The sequence below is a fragment of the Manacus candei genome, unplaced genomic scaffold (genome assembly GCF_025592945.1).
Source record: "Manacus candei isolate 608988 ecotype Guabito, Panama unplaced genomic scaffold, ASM2559294v1 h1tg000039l, whole genome shotgun sequence".
Classification (NCBI taxonomy): domain Eukaryota; kingdom Metazoa; phylum Chordata; class Aves; order Passeriformes; family Pipridae; genus Manacus; species Manacus candei.
This window is the reverse complement of record NW_026138087.1, coordinates 2520768-2548185: the sequence shown is the minus strand read 5'-3', so window position 1 is coordinate 2548185 and position 27418 is coordinate 2520768. Positions and strand designations below refer to the sequence as shown.

General features: G+C 44.6%; 1 protein-coding gene across 8 annotated transcripts in view; it reads right to left on the bottom strand.

Moving 5' to 3' along the window:
* Nucleotides 1-27418, bottom strand: part of ANKRD17 (ankyrin repeat domain 17) — a 70931-nt gene that overhangs the window by 13026 nt on the left and 30487 nt on the right. For 3 of the 8 annotated variants that reach the window (XM_051794494.1, XM_051794496.1, XM_051794498.1), the window contains exons 2-18: nucleotides 21878-22031; nucleotides 21159-21315; nucleotides 19692-19839; nucleotides 19259-19406; nucleotides 17950-18183; nucleotides 16776-16870; nucleotides 13415-13652; nucleotides 13045-13236; nucleotides 12558-12667; nucleotides 11654-11741; nucleotides 10961-11088; nucleotides 10321-10464; nucleotides 9663-9765; nucleotides 7376-8131; nucleotides 2247-2395; nucleotides 1044-1155; nucleotides 720-865 (exon numbers count right to left, since the gene is read on the bottom strand). In XM_051794494.1, coding sequence (XP_051650454.1) covers nucleotides 720-865; nucleotides 1044-1155; nucleotides 2247-2395; nucleotides 7376-8131; nucleotides 9663-9765; nucleotides 10321-10464; nucleotides 10961-11088; nucleotides 11654-11741; nucleotides 12558-12667; nucleotides 13045-13236; nucleotides 13415-13652; nucleotides 16776-16870; nucleotides 17950-18183; nucleotides 19259-19406; nucleotides 19692-19839; nucleotides 21159-21315; nucleotides 21878-22031 — 3102 coding nt within the window. The remainder of the gene's footprint in view (nucleotides 1-719; nucleotides 866-1043; nucleotides 1156-2246; nucleotides 2396-7375; nucleotides 8132-9662; nucleotides 9766-10320; nucleotides 10465-10960; nucleotides 11089-11653; nucleotides 11742-12557; nucleotides 12668-13044; nucleotides 13237-13414; nucleotides 13653-16775; nucleotides 16871-17949; nucleotides 18184-19258; nucleotides 19407-19691; nucleotides 19840-21158; nucleotides 21316-21877; nucleotides 22032-27418) is intronic. The other 5 variants (XM_051794495.1, XM_051794497.1, XM_051794500.1 and 2 more) reach the window with 3 other exon arrangements.

Genomic DNA, 27418 nt, shown 5'->3' with positions numbered 1-27418 from the left:
AAGACTGCCAAAGCCACAGATTCAATGTGAACGCAGCCTACAAAGTACTCCTGCTTTTTGTCCTCCCCTGCAGAGGACTTCACAAGAAACTCAACTGTCTGGCAACTTAAAATAACAATGTACACCGAGGTGAAAACCCCTTGTGTTATCTCTCGTGCAGTGTTTAATTTGCTCCACTTTCAGTTCTTAGGCATAAAAAATGTTTAGATTAGACCTGCACAATTCTCAATCAGAATGTTTTCCCATGAAATCACAGGACAAATATAATGTCAAACACTAAAACTGGGGCAGGAGGGCATCCTGACATCACCTCTACTGCCCTAAGCCCAGTGTCTTCCCACTTTCTTTCCCAAAAGCCATGATGTGCCTCATATATGGAACCCACTTGTGTCTAACCCCTGCTTCTAAACAACACTCATCACATTCACTTTCACACCTAATTATGCTGGCAAAAGGCCCATAATGAGGCACTAATGACGGTAGTCATGAGGACACCTGCATAGTTATCAAAGGAGAGAAAGCAATCTATAGAAGACTTGGTTTAAAGTATAAATTGGAAAATGGGGACAATGTGAACATCTTAGCATCCTTCTAAACCACACCATCCTGAAATAAGAGTGCTGAATTAAGTGACTGTAACTTTTCTGGAAGGTTGCCTTGCTCTACTGACACAATATATAATTCACACTCTGCTTTTGAAGACTAAAGTTTTACTTCACCTCTTGTCTCCCTCCGGAACAAGCCAAAGACAAGGGAGTGTCCTTGGTTCTCTCAGACTGGGCTTCAATATCAGCTCCATTATCCAGTAAGATTTCCACAACTCCCACATGACCAGCTGTAGCAGCCAAAATAAGCGGAGTAAACCCTGAAATGGAAAAGGATGTTTGAAGAGTCCATGTTCATATCTCAAGTGATGCGAGTTAAACCACCTGAAAATCAAGCCTAAATAGGCTTCACAAAAGGACTGGGTTTACTGGGGATTTATTTGGGATGAGAGGGTGGAAAAGCAGAGATGGTCTGTACTGCCATGGTGAGACACCCACCTTTCTTGTCCCTGTGCTCGATGTTGGCTCCTCTCTCCAGCAGGGTCTGCACCAGCTCCTCATGGCCTCCAGCACAAGCCAGTGTCAGGGCTGTGTCATGGTTACTTTCAGTCTAAAACAGACACCACGTACACAAGATAAAGATTTGCTTTTTCAAGGACAGCCCATGTTATACTGTACATTAGCCAAAACAATAAAAAAAATTTATAAGCTAAAGATGTGTTTATTGATTCCCGTACAACTATCTTCTGTGTGCTAGTTCCTAACAGGATTCTACCTCCCGAGTCAGCTCTGCTGGGAGATTTAAGAAAAATCCTGACAAGAACTGAGATTCTTCAGGAACTAAGTTGTCATCTGTGCTCTCCTAACCAGATTAACTTCTTTACCACTGCTTGACTGTGACCTTTAGATGGTATAATGAAGGTAAGAATTCTATCTTTAATCTTAACACTCCAGTTCAACCTAAGGCTTGGTCACAGCAGAAACCAAGCCAAGTGCCACAGGCAGCTGAGGTACCCAGGACTGGCTTTCCAGAGGTTTCTCTCCCTTCCTCCACAAAGATCCCATGCCTTTCCTCTACTGCATGCTGCCCAAACCTCAGCCGTGTTATGTACAGCCCAGAGTTTTGCACACATGGATGCCCAAGCAGTATGTGCATGCTTTTTGGTGACGGCCAGCTAGCTCTAAGTCAAGACGAAGTCGCCCTTTTAACAATTATTTTCAGTGCAAAAAAGCCCTTTCTTTAGTGGAAATGAGAGCTTGAATTATTTCCTCTTGTAAAAAAAAAAATTCACGGAAATTATTAGTTTCAAGACTTCCATATGTCTGTGATCACTGGCCAACAACTTCAAGCACAACCAGAAAAATCAGTGTGCAACATTCTAAGGCTTATTTTTGTCTTAGCGTATTAGGCCAGAAACATATTTAATTTGTCAGTAGACAACTTTGCTGTTTCTCATAAGCCTGACAACAAAGGAATAAAAAATACAAGTGTTCAGTCATTCAGAGACCTTCTCTTTTGTTTGGTGAGAGCACAGAGTAGAGTGAGTTGCAACTCTCCAGGGAGTTGTTCGGGCTTTCCAAAAGCAGCAAATCCAGTCCCCAGACCCCAATCCATTATGCAAGAGAGCTGTTTACCACTGCTGAATTATTCAGGGTGCAGAGAAAAACAGCTCTGTGGCTCTGTGAGAGCAGCAGGCTCACCTGGGCATCGATATCTATAGCAGGGTAGATGGGCAGCATGGCTGAAGGAGAAATGATGGGACTCGGAGTCGGCGTCTGAGGTTGGGACACTGAGGTTGCAATGCTGTGGGTAGGAGTGTTTGACATTGCAGATGCTCTTCCACTCACTGCTGTTGGACAGAAGAACCACACTTAGTCAAAGCAAAACACCTCCAAGTTTGACGTGACAATAAAGGGAACTCCCACCGACAGACAGAGCTCCCTGAAAACTCTATTTTCCACCAACATATATATTCCACGCATTTAACCCAGTCTTTGAGCATTTAACTCTTTGAATTTAACTATGAAAAAGGTTTACTGTATTCAATCAAAGAAAGAGTTAAGTATCAGCTTGACATGTTTTCTAGAAGCCCACCACAAGAAAAAAATTATTATTTTTTTTTTTTTTTAACCCGATGATCTTTCCTCCAACAAATCAGCCATTATTTGGACCAGAGTTCCATACCTTTAGAAGCAGGGCTGTAGAACAACTCCAATCAACGGGTATCTACACATTTCTCTTAAAACAGTTTAAATATTTTCATATAAAGGTCTGGCCAACCTTCACCCTCCACCCCCCCATAAACACAAAGAAAAAGCAACAGGGTCAGGATGCTCACATGGCAGAATTTGCTGAAACCAGAGAAGTGGAAGCTTCCGAACAGCCAGTTTGCAGAGACTTTGGCCAAGGTGTTAGGTAAGCAAAGGTAACACCATTTACAGGGATGACAGTGTGTGGACATGACACAGAGAGCACTGACTGCCACACTCCCCGAAACTCATTCCATACACAGCAGGTTTCCAAGTACAGAGAGAACTTGAATCTAAAACAGCCTTTGGGGAAAAACTCCCATTTTCCTACTTCTCCTCAAAAGAACTCAGTGGGTTGTTTTCTCCCTGTCACTTCTCCAGGTGTTTCTCAGGTGTGACAGCAAAGGAGCAAACGAAGCACTGCTCACTTCTGTCCAGTTGACAAAAGTACCTTGAACTGCAAAATGAAACAAAGTTTTCCAACAGATGCCCCAGAACCCGTACCCTAACATTCCAAGTTGTGTGCTCCCATCTCTGCAAAGCACCTGTGTTTTACACTTATTATTAATTTCTGTACTTCCTACACAAAATCCCAGCAAAGCAGCTAATAAATGTCACTGTGAGAAACAAAGAACCCCCAACTTCTAAGGCAAAAAGTATCATTAACCTTATATTTAAGGGTAAATCAGAATTCAGGATTCAAACTCCCTTGATCTTTACATTCAAGTGCCTTTTGCAAACTTATCTCACCTTAGAAATCCCACTGGTATGGATTAAAAGAGACATAAAGAAGCTATGATGAAATATTTTGATGTAAGGTCAAAACCAGCACATGTGTTTTAAAGAGTTGCTAAGAATTCCTGTTCCTGTCCCAGTATGGGGACTGAGGAACATCTGCTATGTTACAAGAGACACTATTAAAGTTCTTAGACTTAAAAAAAAAAAAAAAAGTTAGTTAAGAAGGCCTTAATTCAGGTAAAGTCTATTCTTCACTTTTGCAGTGAAGGGGAGGAAAAAAACCCAACCCCTCCTTCCCCCCCAAAAAAGAGAGAGACACGTATGATTCATCAATAATCCACAAATATACTTTATATTCCTACAGCACATTTCACTAGGACACAACGTTTATTTTTATGGGTAATGATTTGATGATATTTATTTCAACATTACCTGTGCAGAGCTGTAATTTATAATAACCGTGCCAAGGGTGACGAACAGAACCTTTACAGTGCCCAAACTCAAACATTCCAAGTTTTCAATAAGCCAGATTTTCACGACATCCCTGAGAACTGGGAAGAGTAGCCAACTAGCCTGGTCCTCAAATCTAAATACACTGATAGTCCGTATTTATCTTTTCCCTCTGCTCTTCTACCCACTCTAATGGACTAGTGGCAAAATGGAACTCCAAGGCTGTACTCCACCATGAAAACATCATTACTTCATGCCTGGGCTAACCAAGTCTGCAAAGCTAGTTCACTAGCAGAGTGTTTCAGACTATCAGTTTTGTGCTAACTGATACTAGAGCTGCTGTTTATCTTGATTTCTTTCTGGGCACATCTCAACTTTCTCATAATTTAAATGAAAAAAGGTCACCTCACAGCAGCTCCCTTCTCCCCCTCCCGAGAAGCATTTGTCTTACACCTTTAGACTCCCCTTTCCTCTTCTGGAGGACCATTCCATGTCTCACTAGTGCTGTCTGACTGTGGGCACAGTGCTGTCCTTATGCACTCATTCCTTATCTCCTGGAAGGTCAGCAGTGCACGGATAAAGGCTGTTCCACACTGCACTGCAATAAGCCAAGATGAGGAACTGCATACAAAAACACCTTACAAGAAATGCACTGCACACCTCAGCTTTTTCCAACTGGTTTCAGGCCAACTCTCCAGGCCTGTTCCACACCAGCTCCTCCCGTGCCCTCAGTTCTTACAAGCCGTGTTCCTGTCACACAGGCTCACCATCACTCCAGAGCACTTGAGATGCAGAACATGCCTCGGATTACAACAGCCCAAGCTCTGTTCCGAATTCCAGTGCAAACCCAGCCTTGCTCCTGGGACTGAGGGCTCCAGGGGTGGTTATTAGTTCCAGCGTGCAAGGTGCCCTGGGGCAGGGCAGTCCCACACCAAACCAGCTCCTGCTCGGGTCCCAGCTGGCACACAGCCTGATTTTCCTGGGATGCTGGCACTCCACAGTTATAAGGACCTACAGTCAATGCAGACTCTTTGTCATGTATTTAGACAGGTTCATCCCACAAGGTCGCTTCCAGGAATTCATCTTATCAAGTGCTTCAAGATTCCTGAAGTTCTTTGTGAGGCTCTGGGACTCAACCCTTTCAATAGTTTCTACTTGGAAAAAAGTTCACTATTAAAAACAGGGCCTTTTTTTTTTTTCTATATCTTTACCATACCACTCAACAGATTAAATGTTTTCATTCAAGACTTACATAACTAATACTAAAAAATACTACTTCTTACAAGCCTCACAGCAAACAAGAACACCTGAAGCTCAAGAGTAAACTTTTTGCATGCCCTCAATTCCAGCAGGATCAGAAAAGTAAAAATGAAAGATTATTTACTACTTACTCATTGTTTGCAACTAATTAGGCACAGAGATGCACATTAAATCAAGTTTGCACAGTCAAGGTGAAGCTTTGTTTCCTGTAACTGGTGCTGTAATCACAGCTCTGCCACGGAACTAAACTCAAGGCATCTCAGAAACAGGAATTTAAATCCATGGCAACAGTCTAGAAGCTTCTATTAAAGCCACACACAGAGCTACCTATCAAACATTCAGGTGCTGTTTAAATGTTCTGTGTTACACAGAGCCCATTTCAGCTCCATGCTGAATTCTGATGTGTGTATTCAGGCTGGCACTGACTTTCTGTACTCAGGTCTGTGTCTGCTCTCACTTAAAACCCCCTGAAAATCAGCCCCTTCCAGAAAGTGAGCTGAGCCCTCGTTCCCAGGTGCATGTGTGCACACACATGCTAATGAGTGGGGCTGAGCAGTACAAAAACATTCACTCCAAGTCACAGGGCAAATACCTGCCATGCTCCAAAAGGCACGCACAGCAATTTGGGTACGTGGCAGGTGACCCGAAATCACGCCCTCTCAACATGTTACATGCAGTTAAACACATGGCAAATGTCCTAACTCCGGGTTTAAGTTATATTTAAACACAACTGAAGAGCATTGCAAAGATTCTTTATAAGTTACCAGGAACTGTAATTATCCCAACTCTTGAATTGCTATTGCCCTGTATCCCAGCATCTCCACAGGAAAGAAATTTTCACTATCAAAGCACGATAAATGTAGTTTTATATACTTTTTCATGCATCCATTTATTTTTATTCACTCCCAGTCTATGTCTAGGCTTCACTTCTAACAAGAGAATTCCAGTAAAGAATCTCCGCAGCTCCTCTAACTTTCTGTCATCTGTAATGAGGCTTTGCCTGGATACCAGGTCACTCATTAGGTGCCTAATTTAAAAAGTGTTGTTCCTCGTGTTTTAAACAATCCCCACCTGGTAGTTTAGCCATTTACCATACCTTCCATTCACTCTGCTCCATTATACTCCAACTTCTGCAGTACACCAGGACCAGGTCTGGGCTAAAACCTTTTCGGAGACCTGCTGCCCCTGGCACACATCCCTCATCCTAACATGCTTTGCAAAGCTGACTTGTTCAAACAGACAGCACTCGGGAAAACAGAAGTGCATCAGCTTAAGCAAGAGCACCTTGGTACATTTTCATCAAGTGACATCATTTTTCAAGACTGTCCTGCCAGTTCCTCTGTGTTCAGCTGAGGAGTCACAGTGAGCACCACAGCCACTGCTTTAGTGTGGAAAGGGGATTAAGTGCAACACAACTGAAGGTGTCAAGTAAGCAACGCTAACAACTCACATATAAAACCCGTTTCATTCTTTTATTTTACTACTCAAAGCCTTAAAGCACTGATGTCACTGGGCAAAGAATTCTCACAAGTGACGACAAGCCTCTGGTCAGGCTAAACATGGTTCTTGCTGGCAAAGCAGCCATTTTTATGAGGAGTTATTTTTACAAGTCATAGGATTATCATCTTTTTTTCCAAATAGGAGTAAAAACTTTGCCTAGATAGACTATTTAAGGCCTACTAGTGCAGCTCTTATTCAGAAGATAAGCTCCTCACACATTCTAGGTTTAATGTGGTGCTGCAGTTGCTCACAGCCTTCCTCCCAGTCAGCTCTCCGCTAGTCCAAAGTACTAACCAGTACTGTCAATGTGTTGTTTCTGAGCTACAATCAGATCAAAATACAACTGTTTGTACCTGGCACTGGCCCCCAGAAGTTACGAAGAGTTAAAACTGCCACCTCCACCATACCAACCTGACCATCTGGCACCATTAGCTCGGCCCTGCAAATTGAAAGGTTAAAGCTAGTTTTCCCAACTCCTCAAGACAGGGATCAGAGGGCGAGTGGTACTTGCTGTAGAGCTCATGGGAAGACACAAACACACACACACACACACACACACACATAGAAAGAAGTGGACATACCCTCAACTGGTCAAGCAAATATTATACCTGCTCATAACAACGTAAACCCACCTGCCATGATGTCATCCAGCGTGTCATTGAGCGTCTGAGCAGGGCTGGCTACCATTAACCCTTGCTGTGTTTCTGTGAGTATTCCTTGCCCCAGCCCTGCTAGTTGTGCTTGGCCCAGCACTGGCTGTCCAACTATAACACCTTGCAGTTCTGTAAGGTTTGCGATGGACCCTGGAGGTAAGGAACCTGCTGCCAGAGGCAAAGCTTGTGGCATGGCCAGAGGCTGAATTGGTGCAAAACCCGTCTGCGCAGCAGCTTGCTGGGGGTCATCTTTAAGCAAGATGGGGTCCACTTGCTGCAATCGTGCATAGTCTCCCTCTGAGAGTTGTTCTCCTACCCCAACGGGAGTCAGTAGTCCCAGATGCTGGCAAGACTGTTGCTGCTGCTGCTGCTGGAGCTGAATTCTTTGCGCTTTTACCTCTAGATATTGCTTTTTTAGCTGCTGCTGAGTTTTCAGCTGTAACTCTCGCTCCACTTTCTGCAGTTCCTCCAAAATCTTTTGTTTCTTCTGAATTTGTTCCTCTCTCGTTTTGTTCAGCTCCTCAATCTTCTCTTTGGTGAGCTGGTCAGCGTGTGCCAATTCCAGGGACTGCAGCTGAGCGTTCTTCTCTATGGCTTCTTTTATCCTCTGCTCCAGCTCTGTCAACTTGCCCTGAGCCTCTTCTACAATGCTCTCTGGAGACTGATTGGTGATGTAACCCTGTACATCCTGGTTGTTTGCTGGCAAATGACTGCTGGACTTTTGTTTAGAAGCAGCTGTGTGAAAAAGAAACCCCCTCAGAACCAATGGAAGTGCATACGAATGGCATCCTCATTACAGAGCTACTGCTGGGCCCTGCCCGGCCGGGTCCGCACCAAGGCACAGCACCCACAGGAGCTCAGCGTGCACTGAAGGCCCTCCAGGAACACCTACCCACTGGAACCCGGCAGCCGGACTGCAATTTAACAGGACCCACTTCTGCACATACAGCCCAGGTATCCCTGTGCTACGGTGACAGGTCTACTCCAACAATCGTTATGCTTTTGCCAAAGGAAGCGATTGTCTCGAGCCGCTGTTACCGAGTGCTGCTACAAGAAAACTGGGAGCAAAAAAGCAAGGGGATGCTGTCTCTTTACTTGGTGTTCTGTGTCTGGTGTGCTGTTAGGTCATGAACATATGCTTAGGGATGAACACAGCCCAAGGGATGCAAAAACATCTTGGGGACTGGTCTGGGCCACTGGTTTTGCGACTGACTCGGTACATTTTAGTACTCGGTACATTTACACTTTCTAGGACTAGGAATCCTTTTGCTCCAGGTATCCAGCTTTGCTCAGGTGACAAACAGCGCCAGAACCCAGGATAGTCATTTAGATTTAGCAGGATCTAACAGGGTGTGTTTAGCCACTACATTTTATCCACAGCAGACATGATTTTGCCTGTGTCAAAACTCAGCTCTCTGCCCAAGCAAGGCAAATATTTCAGCCTTCCTGCAAGAACGAGCGATGGACTAATCCAACTGGTCTTTTATGCAGAAGTCCCCAGTAACACAGCTGACATGCTCTGCCATACCAGGTGGAGAAGCAACAATCGGTTAATTTTGAAGGGCGAAAGGCAAATCAAAACCCAGGATCTGAGGCAGTGGAGGTGCCCGGCTTCTTCCAGCCATCCTCGCTGTATCTCCAGAACAATACAAGTGTACACACAGGATTAATTTTAGGACATGCACGCCTGTATTTCCTACTGCTGATCCTTGATAAAAATTGGTTTTGAAAGAGAATTCTTACGTACAGAAAGCGTTAAGTGTCAAAATGGCAACAGCAAAATAGATGCAAATTTAGTCCTGGGAGGACCTGAGCCACATCAGACTAAAGATTTTATAGCACAAGAAATTCCGCCTTCAATCCAATTAGTCAAACCCACTCCGAGACTGCTAGCCTAAGGAAACACAAGTTATCAAATCAACTACAATGTGGAGATTAACATGATTTTTGCAACTTCCATTATCCAATTTCTATAGCCTTCTGGGTGACATTTTGCATTAGTCCAGTATGTCAGACTAATAGAGATTTTAACGTATTTACTTAGGCAGATTTCTTGACGCTTTGTGATTACAGGGTTAGATGACTGATACTTGGTGGATAAGCAAATCCTTACAAAAATAAATAAATAAATAAATAATTCAAAATTGCAGTTTCCTTGACTGAATCCATAAACACTCTTCATAGGAACTACTCTGCTACAAGTGCAAGTCTCTACCTTCTGCCTCGGAAGGATATGTAGAAAATAAGCTGCAGAACTACGACTGACCTTTATTTCTGATGGGAAGGGTTGTGGCGACATTAGCAGGGGGTTTGTCAGGCTCCTGGGGTGGGACGACCATGGGCAGCGCCTGCACTGGTACTCGAGGAGCCTAAAACGTCGGAGACTAACAGATTACTTTTCTCATACTCTATGCTAGTTATAATGCAACAGAAGGTAAACAAAACCTGTTAGAAAAGCAGACTTCAATTGTCACTAAGAACAGTTCATACGGTTTTTAATATGCTGAGTTCAATAATTAACAACTGGAGATCATCTGATCTCGATACACTTTGCATTTTTAACCTAAAAAATTACTTGCCAAACCACACTCAGCATGGCACAATGCTATACTGTGGTACAGCAAATACAAGCCACAACGGGCCACAAATTAAATTCTGAAGAGCCTCATTAATGCAGACCTTTACTCTTGCTGTTTTTCCCCCCCTCTCAACACTTTTTCTAATAATATCTAGAGACTAATAATAATTATGAAAGCACTATGTGATAATGCTCAAAAGCCTTCCCCATTTTCATGACAGCTCAAAGTAATTTTTGGTGTGTTCATGAAATGACATGACTGACTCTTCTCTCATCTTTAAACTCCTGAGTAAGCTGCAAAAAGAACTGCAAAAAAGCCCAGAGCCCACCGGCCCTGAAATCTTACCCTGTTTAGATCATGGGATGGTGGGGTCAGCTGAGTGGCATCGGGTGGAGGAGCAGAAAGCAAGTTGTTTGGGTAATCTAAAAGGTAACAAACCACGCTGGTGTGACCACCTTTGGCTGCCTCGATGAGCATAGTGGATCCATCCTGGAGAGGGGAAGATCACGGAGTTAGAGAAGAGCTCCAGCAAAACAACACCGACATCACCAAAACAACACCACAGCATTTTGGGAGACACAGTGCAGTACCTAGTGCCTGCTGTCTGCCTTAATAAATGTTCACTCCATCTGCAGCAAGTTCACATCTAAACCTAAGGCCTCGATGAACTATTTAAAAAAAAAAAATTAGTACTTTTAAAATGTTTCCTTCCTCTTCCACAATTGCAACCTTGCAACTGGAGATCAACCTTTACATTCATGGTGATCAATGGACCTGCACTCCTAACCCCGACTTCTATAAATATATTCATGAGCACAACACCTGCTTGTGGAAACACCGGCTCTTGCATCCTATTTCCATTTAAATCATGACATGCTGCATCAGTTGCAGAGAATACAAAAGGAGAGAATTCGCTTGGGTATCCTTAGTTTTAAGATGGATGATAAATTATCTAAGAGGAGAATGAGGGAGCTGAAGGACAAACCTTCAGTCTGTGTGTGGGATCAGCACCATGAGCCAGCAGTAACTCCACAACTGCCAAGTGACCTCCAGCACAGGCCAGTGACAACACTGTGTGATCATTGTTAGCTGTGGTCCTGTTCACATTTGCTCCTGCAAAAACACAGGGGGAAAAGATCAGGTAAAAAAAAAAAAGACTTCAACAGTTCCATCAAAACAACTCTACCAAAAGCAACAGAATTTAACTACTCTGCAATCTACACGGGGAAAATTCCATCTTGGTGGCTTGTCCTGCTCCATACAGGGCAGAGACAAGAAAAAACCATCAGAATCAGCTCAAGAGAGAGTAAGAAAGAATTCCAGGCTCTGTATTAAAGCATCAAGCAAGTTACAGTCCAAACCTGGAAACCTACAGGCACCTGAAGCTAAAACTCCTCAAAACAGTGCTCCAAGGCTGCACCGGGGGCATGGAGACCCCAGTAACCTCTAGTACTGATGCTTTTACCAGGAATTAAAGACTGGAATACACTACTTTTATCACTAGTTGCATTTGCACTAATCTCAGCAGAAACAGAGGTGATCATTACATGCCTCATTTGAGAATCAATGACCTACTTAAGACATTTGAAACAAATCCAAGGAAGTTACACTAGTTCTGACATGTTCTTAACTCAGTATTTCTAACATCAGGGGAACCCAAACCTTTCCACGCTCTTACCTTTGCTAATCAAGAACTGAACAGTGCAAACATGACCTGCCCTGGCAGCTTTCATGAGAGGGGTTCTTCCACCTTCCGATTCATGCTCCTAGAGCAGACAAAGAAAAGCTTCAAAATCCAAAGTACTGCATGTGAAAGGAGGCCAGTGAGTCCCGGGGTTTTTTGAATGGAAAGGTCTCAGACATGGAACATCATTTTTTTAGTGTTTCACAAACTCAGACGTAAATGTCCAGCTAACATTTGAACTGAGGGTATCTTGAAGGCAAGTGAGCCATCTACCACCTGTCTCTGCACAGGTGTGAGACTCTTGGACAAGCAGCACTGAGGCACATGGCGGGGATTTTAGTTAAACAGGATGTCTTCTGCCACATTTAACTGAGCTTTCTGGCAACACACTGACGTACAAGCCTACTGAAATGTATAAATCAATTTACCTCCACCATTGTAACTCTGTTACATTACACCAAATAGACCATATCCAAACAGAACTGTCTGTTGCATAAGGAACAGAACAAATTTGCAGGTAAAAGGACTAACCCAGAATCAGCTCAACAATTCGAAGCTGAATACCGTGACAAAAGAACAAAATCCCCTATTTGCCTGTCCAGGCAACCTTGAATGGCTTGGAAATGCTTTAGACATCAGTCATCAGAGTAACTGGGTAGTGCAACAGACCTCAGCACTTTAAGGTAATTAAACAGCCTAAAATACATTAGAGAACCATCACCATTTCTCAGTTAGAAGAAAAGGCTAAAAGATAATTGCTATAACTGTATTCAAATGTATTGCAAATGTGTAAATCTTAAGCAGTGAACACAAAAACAACAACAAAAAAATTAACAAATCATCAGACGTCGATCATTTTATTTCCTAATTCGATTTTTTTACAAAGGTAATGACTTACCAGATCTGCACCTGCCTGAAGTAAGACATCTGCTACATCAGTGTGGCCATTTTCACAGGCATATGTCAGTGCCGTGTCACCTGTTGCTGTCGTGGCGTGCACGTTAGCCCCTGAAAAAGTGGTGGCAAAACCATGAAAGCTTTATGAAGTTCAGTACAGAAAATATGCAAGTCTGCATAATCTTTACAAGATCAGACAGCAAATTAAACTTCCCCCTTCCAATCCAACAGCTATTAAACTGTTAATTTCATCGTACTCCACAGGAATAAAGAAATAAACTGTAAGTCCAGTCCCAAGCAAGTTCACATCAATTCAATCTTCAAAAGCTAAATTAAGAGTTCATCCAGTAAATTATTTAGGGCTTCACAGACCCTTGCAGTCAACTTCAAGAAGCTGCTAATGAAAATGTAATGAATACTGAAAAAGATATTTTTCTCTTAGAGTCAGATTAAGCCTTTACAAAACCATTAACAAATTGACTCCATACCTGCAGCTAATAAATATTTAACGAGCTCCAAATGTCCCTCTTGAGCAGCCTCCATCAAAGGTGTGGAACACCCAAGTTCTATATCAGCTCCTGCTTTAATGAGGAAATCTGCCACTTCCAAAAACCCTCCGCAGCAAGCCAGAGTTAAGGCGGTTTCTTGCGTCTCCTCTGTCTGAGCATTGATGTTTGCTCCTAAAAACAACAAAACCCCCCAGTTAGAATAAGCAGAATCAGCAGACAAACCATTTCGTAGTTCACGAGGCACCCTGTCACCAAAGCAAACGAAAATCCCATAACTTAGTGCTTTTCCCCCCAGAGCTGTACAGCTGCCTGGGGAATTCCAGCCCCCAGCAGGCCCCCCAGTAGTTACCTTGGCCCAGTAACAGTGCCACCATCTCCTCGTGGCCTTCTCGAGCTGCCTCCATGAGTGGTGTGTAGCCCTCGTCGTTGACCTCCTCCAGGTTGGCCCCCCGCTCGATCAGCAGAGCCGCCAGCTCGACGTGCCCGCCACAGGCTGCCAGAGTCAGCGGGGACTCGAACGAGTCCGCGGGCATGTTCACCTGGGCACCGCTGTCCAGCAGCAACCTTGCCACTTCCACATGGCCGTCCTGGGGAGTCCAGAAACCAAGGTCAACACACTGGCCAACAGAACAACTGCTTTTCTCCACAGCTTTGTCACAGGCTCAACTTCCCTCCGCACACACAGAAGGCAAGGGGTGAGTAAAACGAGTCCAAAAATGTAATTCAACTTGCTTAACAGTTTTCCTGTTTTCTCTGAGCATTTGGATAAAGGCTAAAGATCTCCTCTTAAACGAGCACCTGAGGAAACCTCGAGCACGTTTTTACTGAATATGGTTCAATTCAAAACTAAAATGCCATGAACCTCATATCAAAACTGCCTGTCGATGGTGCAAGTGACAAGCTGGACAACTTCTTCATATCAGATTCAAGTTCAAGTGTTTGGGATCAACTTACTTGAGGGGGGAGACCCCAAAATAAAGCCCAGAAAGTCGAGAGGGAGCTCACCACTATTTTAGAAGCTGGCCTCCTCCAGAAGAACAACACTGCAATCTTTCTGCTTCCCTCCTTTCTCAGGAAGCAGCCGTGTACACTGACCTGGCCTGCCTCTTGACTCCTGCAAAACTATTTCACTGTTCAATTTAACAGCAGAGTCAGGACCTACTTTCTCCCTCTAAGAGAAAGCCAAACCAAAACTATTTGTCACAGGTTTCTCACACATCCCAGGAGCCACCAGAGCAACAGCCTTCCCTTGGCAGGATCCTGGCAGGGTTTTCCAGGTACCGTGACCACGCTATCAAACTCGTTCTACCAAAAGGTAGCTCCTAAGTTCTTTCTTCCTTCAGAAATATTTGAGCATAGGATCTCAGTCATGTTTTCAGTATGCCATAAATTCAGGAGCTATTTGAAGTGGCTTTTCAGCTCTGTGTTTACACTGGAGGCCTGACAGTGACACATCCAACTGCCATTCCATTCTGCTTCTGTTCAGACAGAAGCAGAGACCAGCCTGGTCGCTGTGCTCCAACAACAGCACAAACCCTCCAAGCTGGTTTTCTCCATGAGGAAATTGCCATCATTCCAACTTGGAGTAACCACAACCTGACACACCAAACAGGGGAGGGCTGCAGAGAATAAACAGCTGCTCCCAGGAACCAAGGTTGTCTCTGAACAAGGTTAAGTACACCTTGATCTCAGATTAAGTCCTAAGAGGCAGCAAATCGCAGCCACTGCCGTCCTTGCCAAGCTGGAAACCACAACTCCAAAAAGTTCTTTTCCAGACAAAATACCAAACTGCATCTGACATTTTTCCGCTTCATTTTCCCAAGTGTTTTATACCTTCTTCTGATATCCAGGGAGCAAAACACGATTTCCTCTTGGAAAAATATCTAGGACATTAACTAGGACATATTCACCTTTTACATGAAATGACAGTACTATTTTAGGGAGAAACTCCAAGACTCCATAAAGAATCTTTCCTCAGGGAATTGCAGAGACGGCTCCTCAGCCATCAGGCTCTGGCAAGACAGCTCAGTGCTCACCCCGACCCCGGAGGAGAACGGCACACAGCAGCACCAAGGTTGGCTTCAAAGCTTCCTATGTGGGCCAAGCAGCCTGGAGGAGAACTGCTGGTGCTTCACCACACAAGGGAATTGGATCCATGCTTTCATAAACCTTGCCATGGGGTGGGGCCGTTCAGCTCTCCTACAACAGCCAGGAAAAGCCTCCCAGCTGCTAAAAGAGCAGAAGAAGTCCCTGAGCGAGCTGCACAAGAGCACCAGGTGGATTTTAGAGACGAAGCTCTGTGGGCATCGGTGCTTCGGCGAGAGGAAACGCAAACCAGACCAACCTGCTTCTGGCTCCCACAAGGCAAGTGCCATTGCCCAACACCTCATTTGCATTAAATCAATATTAGCTGTAGTTTGTAAAAACTCTCTTCCTGAACGCCCTGTAGGACAAGGTTTAAACCCTCCCTCGCTACGCCACAGATAAACAGTTCTGCAACACACAGCCATGTTCAATGCTGTCCTAGAGAAGGAGGTTTTCTTGTGCTATTGGACAGCAGTAACCGTTTCTGCTTAAAAAACATGCGGAGATGGGAGTCCCTGCTCTGCTTGATTTCACACTGCAAGCTCCTTAAATACTGGTGGAGAAAGCTGCCTCCTCTCTGCAGCAGAACTGAAGGTATGAGACTCTCAACTGTCTGCCAGCTCTGAGCAGCAGCGTGGAAATGCCTCCCTAGGAACAGCTTCCTGCAGAAATGAGAGAACAATTTTTTCCTGTTGCTCAGTAATTCTTAATAAAAATTAGGTCTCAATGTTTTCGTGAGTCTTATGGCCTTTTCTTGGTCTGTTGGTGGAGGTAAAAGGGGGGGAAACAGTGGCAAGGAAAGGAAGGCTTGATCCATAGCTGTGCCAAAAAGATGTCCTGATGAGAATATGACTGACACATCAAACAAGGTAATTTTATCATCACCTGCCAGGCCAGTGCCCAGGATATTTATGTGGCTGCTCTAGTAAGATTTCAGGGTGAGATAAAGGACAGCTGGAGTCCTGTTTATCTACGTGACTTTCTTTCCAACAAGTTTGAGAAGTATAATCGTTTCTGTTAATGATTCCCCCATCCAAAGCCATTACCTTCCCTGAATAGACACAACTGGCTGATTTTAGAACCGCTGCAGTTGTTTCAGGGAAGGGCAGGCTAAACAGGGATTTACTGCCCTCTTCCATGGCCACGGGTTCACAATGTGACACTACACAAGGCTAATGGCATGAAAAACCCAACCCATGAGCAATCTCTTTGGAGAGAAGGAGAAGAAGGAAGTTTAAGAGATGAATTCTCAGTTTAACAGTGAAATTACATATTCAGATGAATACAATTGCCTCAGATGGACAAAGCAGCAACATCAAAGTACTGATTAGTAAGAAGTTAAAAATTTCCCCTTCCACTTCCCAGTTGCTTCCCAAACAGCTTCTGATTGTATGTTTTCAAGGAGCACGTGGCTATATGAACCACATTGAAACATGTTACATGGGTAACCACCTACACTGACAGACAACTCAGCTTACATATTCCTTCCACATCATCTAGGTATGTGAAATGCCTTCAACAGCACATCCTGTTTAGCACATTAGAATTCTAAAAAGTATTTCAACAAATACTGACAAAAGCTCCCACTTGAAGTTCTGTAATTTGTAAATTCCATGGTCTCTTACCATGCAAGCCTCCATGAGAGCAGTGTGCATCTCGTCTGTCTTGTGCTCCTGGTCTGCACCAGCTTCCAGCAGAAACCTCACCATTTCCAGGTGGCCTGTGTGGAGAAAATAGTTCACAGAGAGAAACTGCTTGAGAAAGTGCGTTTCACAACTCACAGAAAGCGTCTAAAGCACATAATGAAGGTAATGGATGGCCACACTGTAACACAAAATACCCACTTCCTCTGGAAAGGCGTGTTTGTATCTCTGCAATCGATATGTAGAGGGGTTTAACAGTGTAGTTACTATAAATGTGATCCAATTCACTGCACACACACAGTCTTAACTTTTCACCTCTGCTTTCCAACCTCACTTCAGGCTTCAGAGGCCAAGAACACTTCCGCAGGGAGGAAGGGTTTTGGGGTCTCACTTCTCTCTTTCGAACACTGGTTGTCTTTGCTCTGATAGCCACCACAGAAAAAATCCCCCCCCCCCTTTATGACAGCCTCCAGCAACAGTGAACCAAGAATTTATCAAGGCAGACAAAAAACATGAATGAAATGCTAAGACCCAGCTTCTACACAGGTGCCACACAGGTATCTCTGCTACCAACATCAACTACTCTGTGATGCCATGGGCCACCCTAATGGTTCCAATAAAACATGTCCTAAGTGACTATAACAGCAGTTGCTGAGCTGAGGGAACGTATTTGGCCTCTTAATTAAACATCTTCATCCCTTCACTGGGTGATGCAAGATTGCGGCCTAAGGGAGACAACAAAGGGCTGTTGCCTAAGCATTGACACCTAAAAGGCAAGCTCTTTGATTCTGCATGTTTTTCACGTCCTAAGTCCTATAAAATTAAAAAATTTCTGTATCTCAGCAGAGCTTTCTTTATAATACAGCTACAATACAGAAGGTCTAGCATGCTTATTCTATAGTACTAGTTCCCTGTCTCCTAATTCATTTCACAGAGCATCTTTAAGCATCATAACTCAGACCAAAGGTTTATATCCTGACACTTCAACTCTCCACACGGACCATTTTATACATGGCACACACACGCTGTGGGATGTCACCGCCAGGGTAAAAGCATCACAAAGTGTCTGTTCACAGCCTTTAAATGCACTTGGTCCTAGACACCGGGGCTGAAGGACCCCGTGTTGGAGACGAGCTCTCGGGCTGTGCCCCCGTACCTTTGTAGCAGGCCAGGGTGAGCGCGCTCTCCTTGAACTCGTTGGAATGCGTGTTGATGCCCGCGCCGTTCTCCAGCAGCACCCTGGCCACCTCCACGTGCCCGGCGCTGCCCGCCTCCATCAGCGGCGTGTGGCCGTTCTCGTTGTGGTCCTCGATGCTCGCGCCCGACTCCAGCAGCACCTTCACGACGTCCACGTAGCCCCCGGCACAGGCGTAGGTCAGGGCCGTGTTGCCTAAAGCCGGACAGAAGGAGAGTTGGAAACACAATCTCAGGGTGTTCCTACAGTGGGAACTTCACCTGATGGTCCGTTCTGTTTTTACCTAGATATCTGAGGGAACAGGGTTTTCCAAGCTACAGGGAGGGGAAAATAAATAATGGCACCAAGCAGCTCAGTGCTGACAGACTGAGGATCTCCTTGTGCCTCTGCTGATGCACCTCTCTTCGCTTTGCCAGCCCAGCTTCCATCACAAAATCCCATCCTTTTTCCTGTTAATCAGCAGGGACACACTGTGCTCTAAGAATGAAAGCTCAAAACAGGGAGCAGAATGAACTGCTGCTTCTAAATCAAGTTTTAAACACCTCTGAAGGGCTGGCTCCAAAATGCCCATCATCTTCACATCTCCCTAGACAAACCACAAAAACGTCAATCTGAACAGAAACAGTCCAAGAATCTGCCTTTATGAAAGATACCCTGAAAAAAGTTAAAGGTCAAGGCAGTATTGTTACTGAGACTACTTCACTGAAAAAAATACAACAGAAGTAAATAAGGTGTCTTCTGGTACCCCTCTCCTCCTCACTCAGGGCCATCTCTCCCTTCGTCAGTCACTGCTGACTCCACACCAGCTCTCCACTTCCAGGTTGCAGAAACTTAAAACAACTTCCCAATTTGGTCACTTCAATACAAATGCCTACCAAATTCTCACAGGAAGAGGGGGAAGGGGGCCATTTTCTCACGTTTCCTATTTTCCCCTTGGTTTCCCAGACCTGTCATCAAATAATTTTTACGTGTATACACAAACTTACCAAACTGTGCTTAAAACGTGACAACAAATCCTACATACTCAAACACTTGTCAGTTACTAAGTGACCCGATCCACCTTTGTATGCCTGCATCCAATAGTATTTTTTCTGCATCCAAGAACATTTTAGAGTTTCATTAAAAAAAAAAAGAGAAGAATTTAAACAGTAAAACCACAAGGAAGCATTCTGCCTTGCTTGGCTGAGTGCCACTCCTCCCAAATTTCCAGGCCAAGCTCCCCAGCAAGCGCAAATCCCAGCTTTCCAGGGGTTCCCAGCACGCTGCTCACCTGTGGATGACTGTGCGTTCACATCAGCACCATGAGCTAGCAGCAGCTTGACAATTTTGACGTGCCCACCGTTGGCAGCGGCCATGAGAGGCGTGATGTCTCCCTTGATTCCCCGGTCCTCCACATTGGCATGCATTGCCAGGAGAACCTGCCAGCACACAGGGATCAACAACACCCGAGGGACAAACCGGAGTGCCTCAAACACCACCCTGAGCCCCCACTTTCCCCACGGTGTTGTGTGAGAAACCCCTACAGAAAGTAAGCACCCAGAACGCATCAGCAACATCCAGTTTATGTGTGAGACTCGTCTGCCAGCAAACTGACATTTCCCGCTCCATTAACACCCCCTTCCAGGTGCCCAAGCCTGGAATAAATTCATTTCACACTTCTTCTTGTACGACACACACGTACTACAAAGAGCCTGGAAACCAACCTGCGCAAGCTCATAATATCCTGCTGAGCAGGCCAGACAAAGGAGGCTTTCCCCTTCTTCCGTGTGCTCATTCACACTCCGGCCCTCAATGAGCAGCTTCCGCACGGCATTTACATCTCCTTCGGAACAAGCCTCGGCCAAGCTGCGGCTAAAGACAGAGAGCATTCAGCAGTGAGAGTGGACTGGGCTTGAAATGCCTGGAATCCAACCTGCCGTGAGGACACAGTCAGCAAAAAAAGGAAACATGAGCTAAAAACCTGCCAACTGCTAATTAAAGAGGTGCCAGTTTTACACTTGAGGTTTCCCAGCTAACTCGGCTGAAAACTGTCATGTCCACATCCACTCCTGTGATTAATTTTTAACAGAAGCTTCCAGGAGAAACACTTCCAGGAGACCCCAGGACCAGAGGACATGGAAATCACCTGTCCATTTTAGGAAAGCTTTATTTGTTCAGCACTGTAACTGGTAATGAAAATAAAACGAATCATCCGCATCACTCTCGTCCTGGAAAAAAATAAACCACTTCCCCTCTGTGCTGTGCTGAAAACACCAGAATCTTGTAACCAGACACAATTTTAATATATGGAGAATTAGTTCTCAAATACGTCTGTGCACAGCGTGTCGATGTTTATTTTTATTTCTCAGATCCTCTGTCCTGGTAAAAACTTTGGCAACAGCCACTGCTCCCAAGAAAGAAGAGGTTGGGGAGAAGGAGGGATGCACATAGAACAGAAGCAGCCACAGCCCAAAATAATTCTGCTTTTCATGTGTCATGTCCCCTCATCAAGGAATGTTCCTTTGGAGTTACTCGGTGTAGATGGAACAAATGTCCAGCCAGCACAGCAGCACTTGTTCTTCCTACTAACTATGTTTCCACTTTACTTAAGCTTAATGAAAGCCCAGAAGCAAATAAATTTTTTATTTCCCCCCTAAACAACCCAGTAAGACAAAATCCAACTACTAAAGCCAAGGAGTCCAGCATAGGAGTAGTGAATCCCTGTCTGAGCCTCTGTCCAGGGTCCTAAGTGATGCTGATCACCACGAAGCCCCAGTTCCTCAAGACTGTTTTCCTCCCTCAATTAAAAAGGCATTTTTTGAAGTTCCCTAAAAGGTGTTTTTTGATCGTAAAGCTACTCTCATGCTGCCACTGAATGACCCATTCTAGGATCTGCAACTTTTTGGTACAGTTCTAAGGCCCGTACTATTGAAGAGCTTAGAAATGCTTTTACAGCTGGTCACAATAAATTCCCCAGAGCGTGATTCCTGAATTCAAAGTGGCTTTAATTGCTGCTTCACTCTCCACTGCAAGACCTGCCAGTCCAGAAACGTTTAACAGGAGAATCCCAGGTGATAACCTGGTACCCATTCTGCTTGAGTAAGAGTTCCACCCCCCCGTGAGCAGCAGCGACATGAGCGTGGCGCGAGGCCCGCGCAGTTCCCGCCCCGGGGCTGCCTTGGCTGCCTTACTTGTCGGTCTGGCCGGCATTGGCCGTGCTCTCCGCCCTCATGCGGGTCAGCGCCGCGGCAGCTTCATCCAGCGCACAGCTCACCGACGAGGTCAGCCTGCGCAGCACCTCGGGGTCTGCGAAGGCCTTGCCGTCCGCTGTCGACAGCTTCCCGATTCCTGCCGTTGCAATTCCAGCGCCAGGCGGGGAGAGGGAGAGAACAGACAAGTTCAAATTGAGCCTGTGAGATCCCTCGGCAGAAACATTCCAAGCACAGTCAACTCCAGCTTCCACCACGACAGGATTAACCATTTACAACAGAATTTTAAAAGCTGCACAAGATTAAAGCCCTCCAATCCACAGAAGGCAACACTTTTCAACTAATGACAACTACTTAATAGAAGCAACTACTAAAGCTTTTCATACAGCAACTGTTACAAAATAAACCCTCGCTCAGCAATTTAGGGTTTGATACAAGGGTGCAAGCAGAGGTCAGGTGTTCATTTTGACACAGGCTTTTAGCAATCCGACACTGGAGCAATGTGACGCGAAGCACCTTCGTCCAAACCTGGAAATGCTCTCTGTGAACTCCTTTCCCCTCTCTGACACCCCTGCCGAGCCCCCCCCGTGGTACAGCTGCAGCTGTATCATGCTCCCGTGGATTAGCCTTATGCAAGCGATTCCAGGATGGACTCGGGTAAGGGCTCCGGGGTTAAACCCGTACGGGACATGAGGACTTACCCGCAGCTTCAAGTAAAGCTTCTAATCTTGCCTGGGTTTCGGGATCTACTGTTCTCAGGTCAGCACCATCAGCAGTACTCGACAACAGCAATTTGGAAGCTGTTTCCAACATGGGGTTTTCGAGGTCATCCTGATCCAAGATAAATGATTCCACCTGGAAAGTAACAGATTTGGTTTAAGAATGATATAACTGACCAAAATAGACCTAATTATCCTTTAAGCATTTGCTTTTTAAGTACTTTGTTGGCTTCAGCTATCTCACTTCAAGTCTGATGCCTCCTAAAGCAACATCCAAAGAAAACAACCAAAAGGAGCAGCAGCACTTTCCACATACCATCAGCTCCAACACAACACACACGAGCTTCGCAGACTCTTGCTCAAGAAAACCCTGATTTAAAACTTTGTCTACAGAACATGCAACCCATCATATCTGCCTTTTTCAGAAAACAGACGCTGAGTGGTCCAAGTTCGTCGCAAGATTCCACTTCCCTGTGCCCTCCATTTGTTTTGCTGTGAAAGACGTAGAAATTAAGGAAGAGAAGGGTATATTTAGAGAGGGAAACCCCTAATATCCAGTTGTGCTAGCCTGCCTGTCAGAGGGGGCAAGCAGTTTAGAGAAGACTCTTCTCTAAGCGTTCCACAAACACACTCTAAAGCCTGTGAAGTAGTCATTGTAACATTTATTAAATTATAAAAACCTATCTTAATCACCCCTCTATAAACTCAACAGCTTGCAAAATTCCCTGTTTCAAACCCCAAAGGAATTAAAAAATAAAAGCCAATCCCAATCCAAAATCACGATCAATCCAAACCCCACTCTGCCTGACAGACAAACCACGTGTCCCAGCCACCCCTACAACTGATTACACTTCAGTACCTCTGCATAAAAGCAGCACTGTCTGTAGTACAGCAGCCATCTATTTCCACACGGAATACTGCTCATCGAGACAGAAATACAATTTATTTTATTTCTTCAGCTTCATGTGTGTCTCTAAAGTTTCAAAGCAGTCCCATGAGCATCACAAGTTGAGATTCCTGCAGATAAATGCCCCAAGAATCCATCTGTGTGGGCAGATGAACCAGAGAAGCGAGCGGTTCATCTCAGGCCTCCCGGAAGGTCTCTCCAGCCTCCCATCCATTCTCTTGTCACAAGGGCAGAGTTCAGACAACTTTGCCTTCTGTCTCCTGCTCAGCACTTCCTAGGATATGTTCAGCTTCAACCTTTTTCATTAAAGAAGGCAGGCTGAGAACTACTTCCCAAATTTCTTTTTTATCTCTTCAACAGCATCACTGAGAAACAAAACCTCTGGTCAGCTCTTGGCAATACACAAATACTCATCTCAAGGGCACCTCTGAAACCTCCCTCTGCTGCTCTGCAGCCTCTCTGCCCTCCTCCTCCTCCAAACCTGGGAACATGGAGCTGAAGGGGAGGACTTCCAGCTTCAGATTCAAGTGGCTCTGATGCCAACAGTGGGACAGTCCTGCAGCATTCCTTGTTGCTCCTCAGCACTACTTTTTCCAAGTGATACCCACACAGGCTGCTCTTTCCAGTTTGGCAAACTGATGAGAGCAATTCCTGGTTTCCTGCCCGGTCCTAAGAACTTTCCATTGCTGCCTAACCAGGGTCCTTCGCCCATCACTGCTCCCTGCACCTACACCACCAATTTGAGGCCAGTTTTGGTTCATCTGAGGACTTGCCATTTGTCTCCTTCCAGAGGACAGGCTGCTGCAGCAAGGGAGAGGAACCGCTGTGCTGCTCGGGAGCCAAGTGACAGATTTTCACCACTGGAAAGGCGAATCCGGAGCCGTCGGAAGGATTCTTGGCTCACCCAACTCATGCAAAATCCCAACTGCTCAGACTAACTGAAAAAAACCTCCTCCCAGGGAGATAGTGAACAGCTGGTCGTGGTTCTTCCTAACACTATGAAATATTTGCTAAGAACGAAGTCAAAATAGGAAAATGTCTCTCCCCGACTCACATCCTCTCCCCAAAATTAGGTCTTTTATGCAGTTTAAGTTTCGAACGGAAAAATCTTCCAGTCCTCCTTCCAGCTAAGAATATGAGCGTGGTGTGATCAAAAATAAACAACCCAAGGAGAACGAGGAGAAGCAGCAATCCACCCACAAACAACACAGCACCAAGACACCCACGAGGGACCAGGAGAAAACTTCCTTCCAGGAAAGTTTTGAGAATGTTTGTATTATGTGCTGCCATTTAAACCATTTCAGAACAACATCAAGCCATTCATTTACTGAAAAAAAACATTTTAGACTATTTTATAGTATTAAATATAGATTAAAAATCTTTCCTTTTCCAAGGTAGAAGAGATCCTCCTTCAACCTGCAGCTTGCAGACTTCTCACCCAGTGGTCCAGTTACACTCCCCTGTAGTCTCAAAGTTGCCATTTAGATTCAGAGTTTTCTTACAGTTACAGTTTTGCCTTTTCACCTTTTCAACATGACACCAAATACCATACAGGGGATAGAGATAAAAGACACAGTGTCTAACAGAAGGGGAAAACAACTGTGTTTTGGTAGAAAACTCCTCTTTGGTTTCTCAGAAAATCCTGCCTTCTCCACAGAAGCTACAGACTGAAGACAAAGCATTTCCATGTACCAAGCCAAGTAAACAGACATTTCCTTTAAAGGGTTTCAGATGTATTTTATTTCCCCTAACTAAAAAAAAAAAAAAGTGTAGAATAGCACACAAATGCTCCACCTCACATATCACAATGTTTCATCTGCGTTCTCCGTCAGTATTCCTCCGATCCAACAATGCTCTGACATAACCCAATTGTTCAGACAGGCCTCAACACAGAAGTCTTTTACAAGACTTCTCCTTTCTCATCCTGCAAAAAAAAAAAAAATCTTGTGTTCTGTACTTGCATAAGTTTACTTGGTTCATAATCACTTCTAGTGTACTTGATGCTTCTACAATCAAACAGAACAAATTTCCCAAGTACCTGAGATGCTCTCAAGCAGGACTCATGTCTGTACACCCTGAAGACAGCCCTGTAAGATGTCAGTAATTTTACACTTTGGCTGCCAAACACAAAATACTGAACATGCCTTTTAAGAAATGCCAGTTAGGACACAAAGACAAAGCACACCTGAGCTGCTCTGACATGGCTCTTGCCACCACGCAATGCTCAATCCAACAGACACAGAACTGAGTTCTTGATGGGAACTCCACCTTCAGCCATCTCTCTCATCAAGCCAGTCAGAAAAAACTGCCATCAGCACAGATCCCACCGTGGACACAAGTCCATACAGAAGCTTCCACATCATCTCACAGAGATGTGAATTAAGGTCAAACAAGAATCTTCCTTCCATAGTTTCTCTCACAATATAAAACCCAACAAACCCCCAAATAACTACACACACAGAAAAAAACCAACCAAACAACAGAAACAAACCCAAAAATAAAAACACCCACGCATTAAGGGCTTGAAGAAAAGCTTTGAGCTACCTATTGATTCCAAATTTATTACTTATAAGGCTAAACATGGATTAGCATTTTCCCAATTTTACATCACGCCAGGGAGGGAGGAAGGAAGAAACATTTCACCTACAAACAACTCTCTCTTCACATGGGAGATAGAAACCCAGTACCCGACACCAAGCAGCTCCTCTAGGACCACACCATCAACTAAGCTATCCAGCTAGGCAAGTCTCCTAAACACCAAAACGGGTATACAATGCCTAAATTAACATAACAAGCTTAAAATGACAGCAACTCTAATCTTATTATCAGAAGAACCTGCCACCATTACCACAGAGCTTTATGATGAGCTGAACTTTATCAATACGACAGAACAATAAAATCAACTCTTTCAAATGTCCTGTATGACTAATGGCAGAAAACACTTGGTTTCCAGCACCCACCACCCTCACTTCAAATGCCACAAGCCCATTATTTATCCACCTAATAAACACATGGCTCTGCTCATTAATTTACAGAGCATCTCTAGTATCAGGTTATCATCGATTTACAGTTTTGCTCAATCACAGCTGTGCTGTAAGGACAACCCAGAGCCATTAAGAAAAGGCTGGAAAAAGTCATTTTCTGCTTCTTATCTCAGGTCCCCTGCCTGATTCCAAGTGCCCATTTTGCCAATCCCATTTCCTGCTCCTTCTCCTTCAGGTCATCCTGCAGTCACACAGTATTGCTGTGCTCCTGCTCTCCAGCATTTAGCCAGGAATGAACACAGAGCAATCACTCAAGACCCCACATCACATACAAACTACGTACAGACTCCAAAAACTAAAATAACATGGCTGTAACATGTGCAGAGGAGCAAAGAGTTGCTTAAATGGTACACCTGGGCACACAGTGTCATGACCCAGGCCAAACACTTGCTCAGGAGACCCTGAAAGGCACCTCTGGCCAAACATCCAGTGACATCTCCCTGGATTTTGGCCATGTGTAATAAGAAAAGAGACAATATAATATTTCTCTGTCTGGAAGACACGCTCCAAAGCAGCACTAAGCAGTTCTTGAGGCAGCACCACGGCAGCAGAGCACTGCAGTGAGGTGTCTGGCAGTCAGGCTCACAACAGCTCTCCACAGGCTGGGAAATAGCAACTCGGGCTCATTAACATAACAGGATTTATTTCTTAACCTTCAGTGTTTTTAAGTACTGTGTTTTTAACACAACAACAGCAAATGAAACCCGATTTGGATGAACCACACTATCCCAGTGTATTTTAAAAGTATTTTAAAACACAAAAAACCCTACCTTTCATGAATTTTTTTTTTCCTGCAGGATTTGTCCTTATTCCCGGCGCTGGTCCCTATTTTTCAGGTTTACAATCCAACACAGTTTTTCTCAGATGACTCCCATAACTTCTGCCTTATATTAGGCACTGAATACAAGGTAGAATTTGCTAAATTTTTACCTTGGCACTCAGGCCTTTGGTGTTTTGACACCCACAGGGTGCCAAATGGATCCTATAAGCACCAGTACAAAGCCCTTCCAAAGAACCTTGTGGACAAGAAACAGCCAGTGGCTATTGCCAGGTAGCAAACTGCACCTCCTCAAACAAACCTTACTTGACACTGCTTTTGGATTAGTTCTTCAGGAGGTACTCACTCACTGCCAATCAGCAAGGGTTGCAACAGTCGATTTTTCCCAGCTCCCAAATTTTTGTAGAGCGGCAAAAAGTTTTTGAAGACATGAAATTTAGTAAGGATTTTTGAGGCCATCAGGTGTTGCAAAGCCACCTTCAGACCAAAAGCACCACCAGGTCAGCTAATAAACTTCAGTCCTACTATGCTGACTTTAGTCCCACACTCCAGATTCTACCCTTACTCAGCTAAAAGTGACTCCCTTCGGGTAAGCAGCTTTAATCCTGATTTCCATGAGGAACTCCTCATGCCTGACCCCCAGCCACGCTGCTTCCCCTGGTGCTCCAGCAGCTCCTGTCCAAGATAATCTCAGCTTTCACTCCGGAACAGTTTTAGCTCTCACACCTCCAAGACACTGCACCGAAAAAAAAAAAGTACGTATCTCTCTCTCTCAGCCTTTCATACAACTTTGA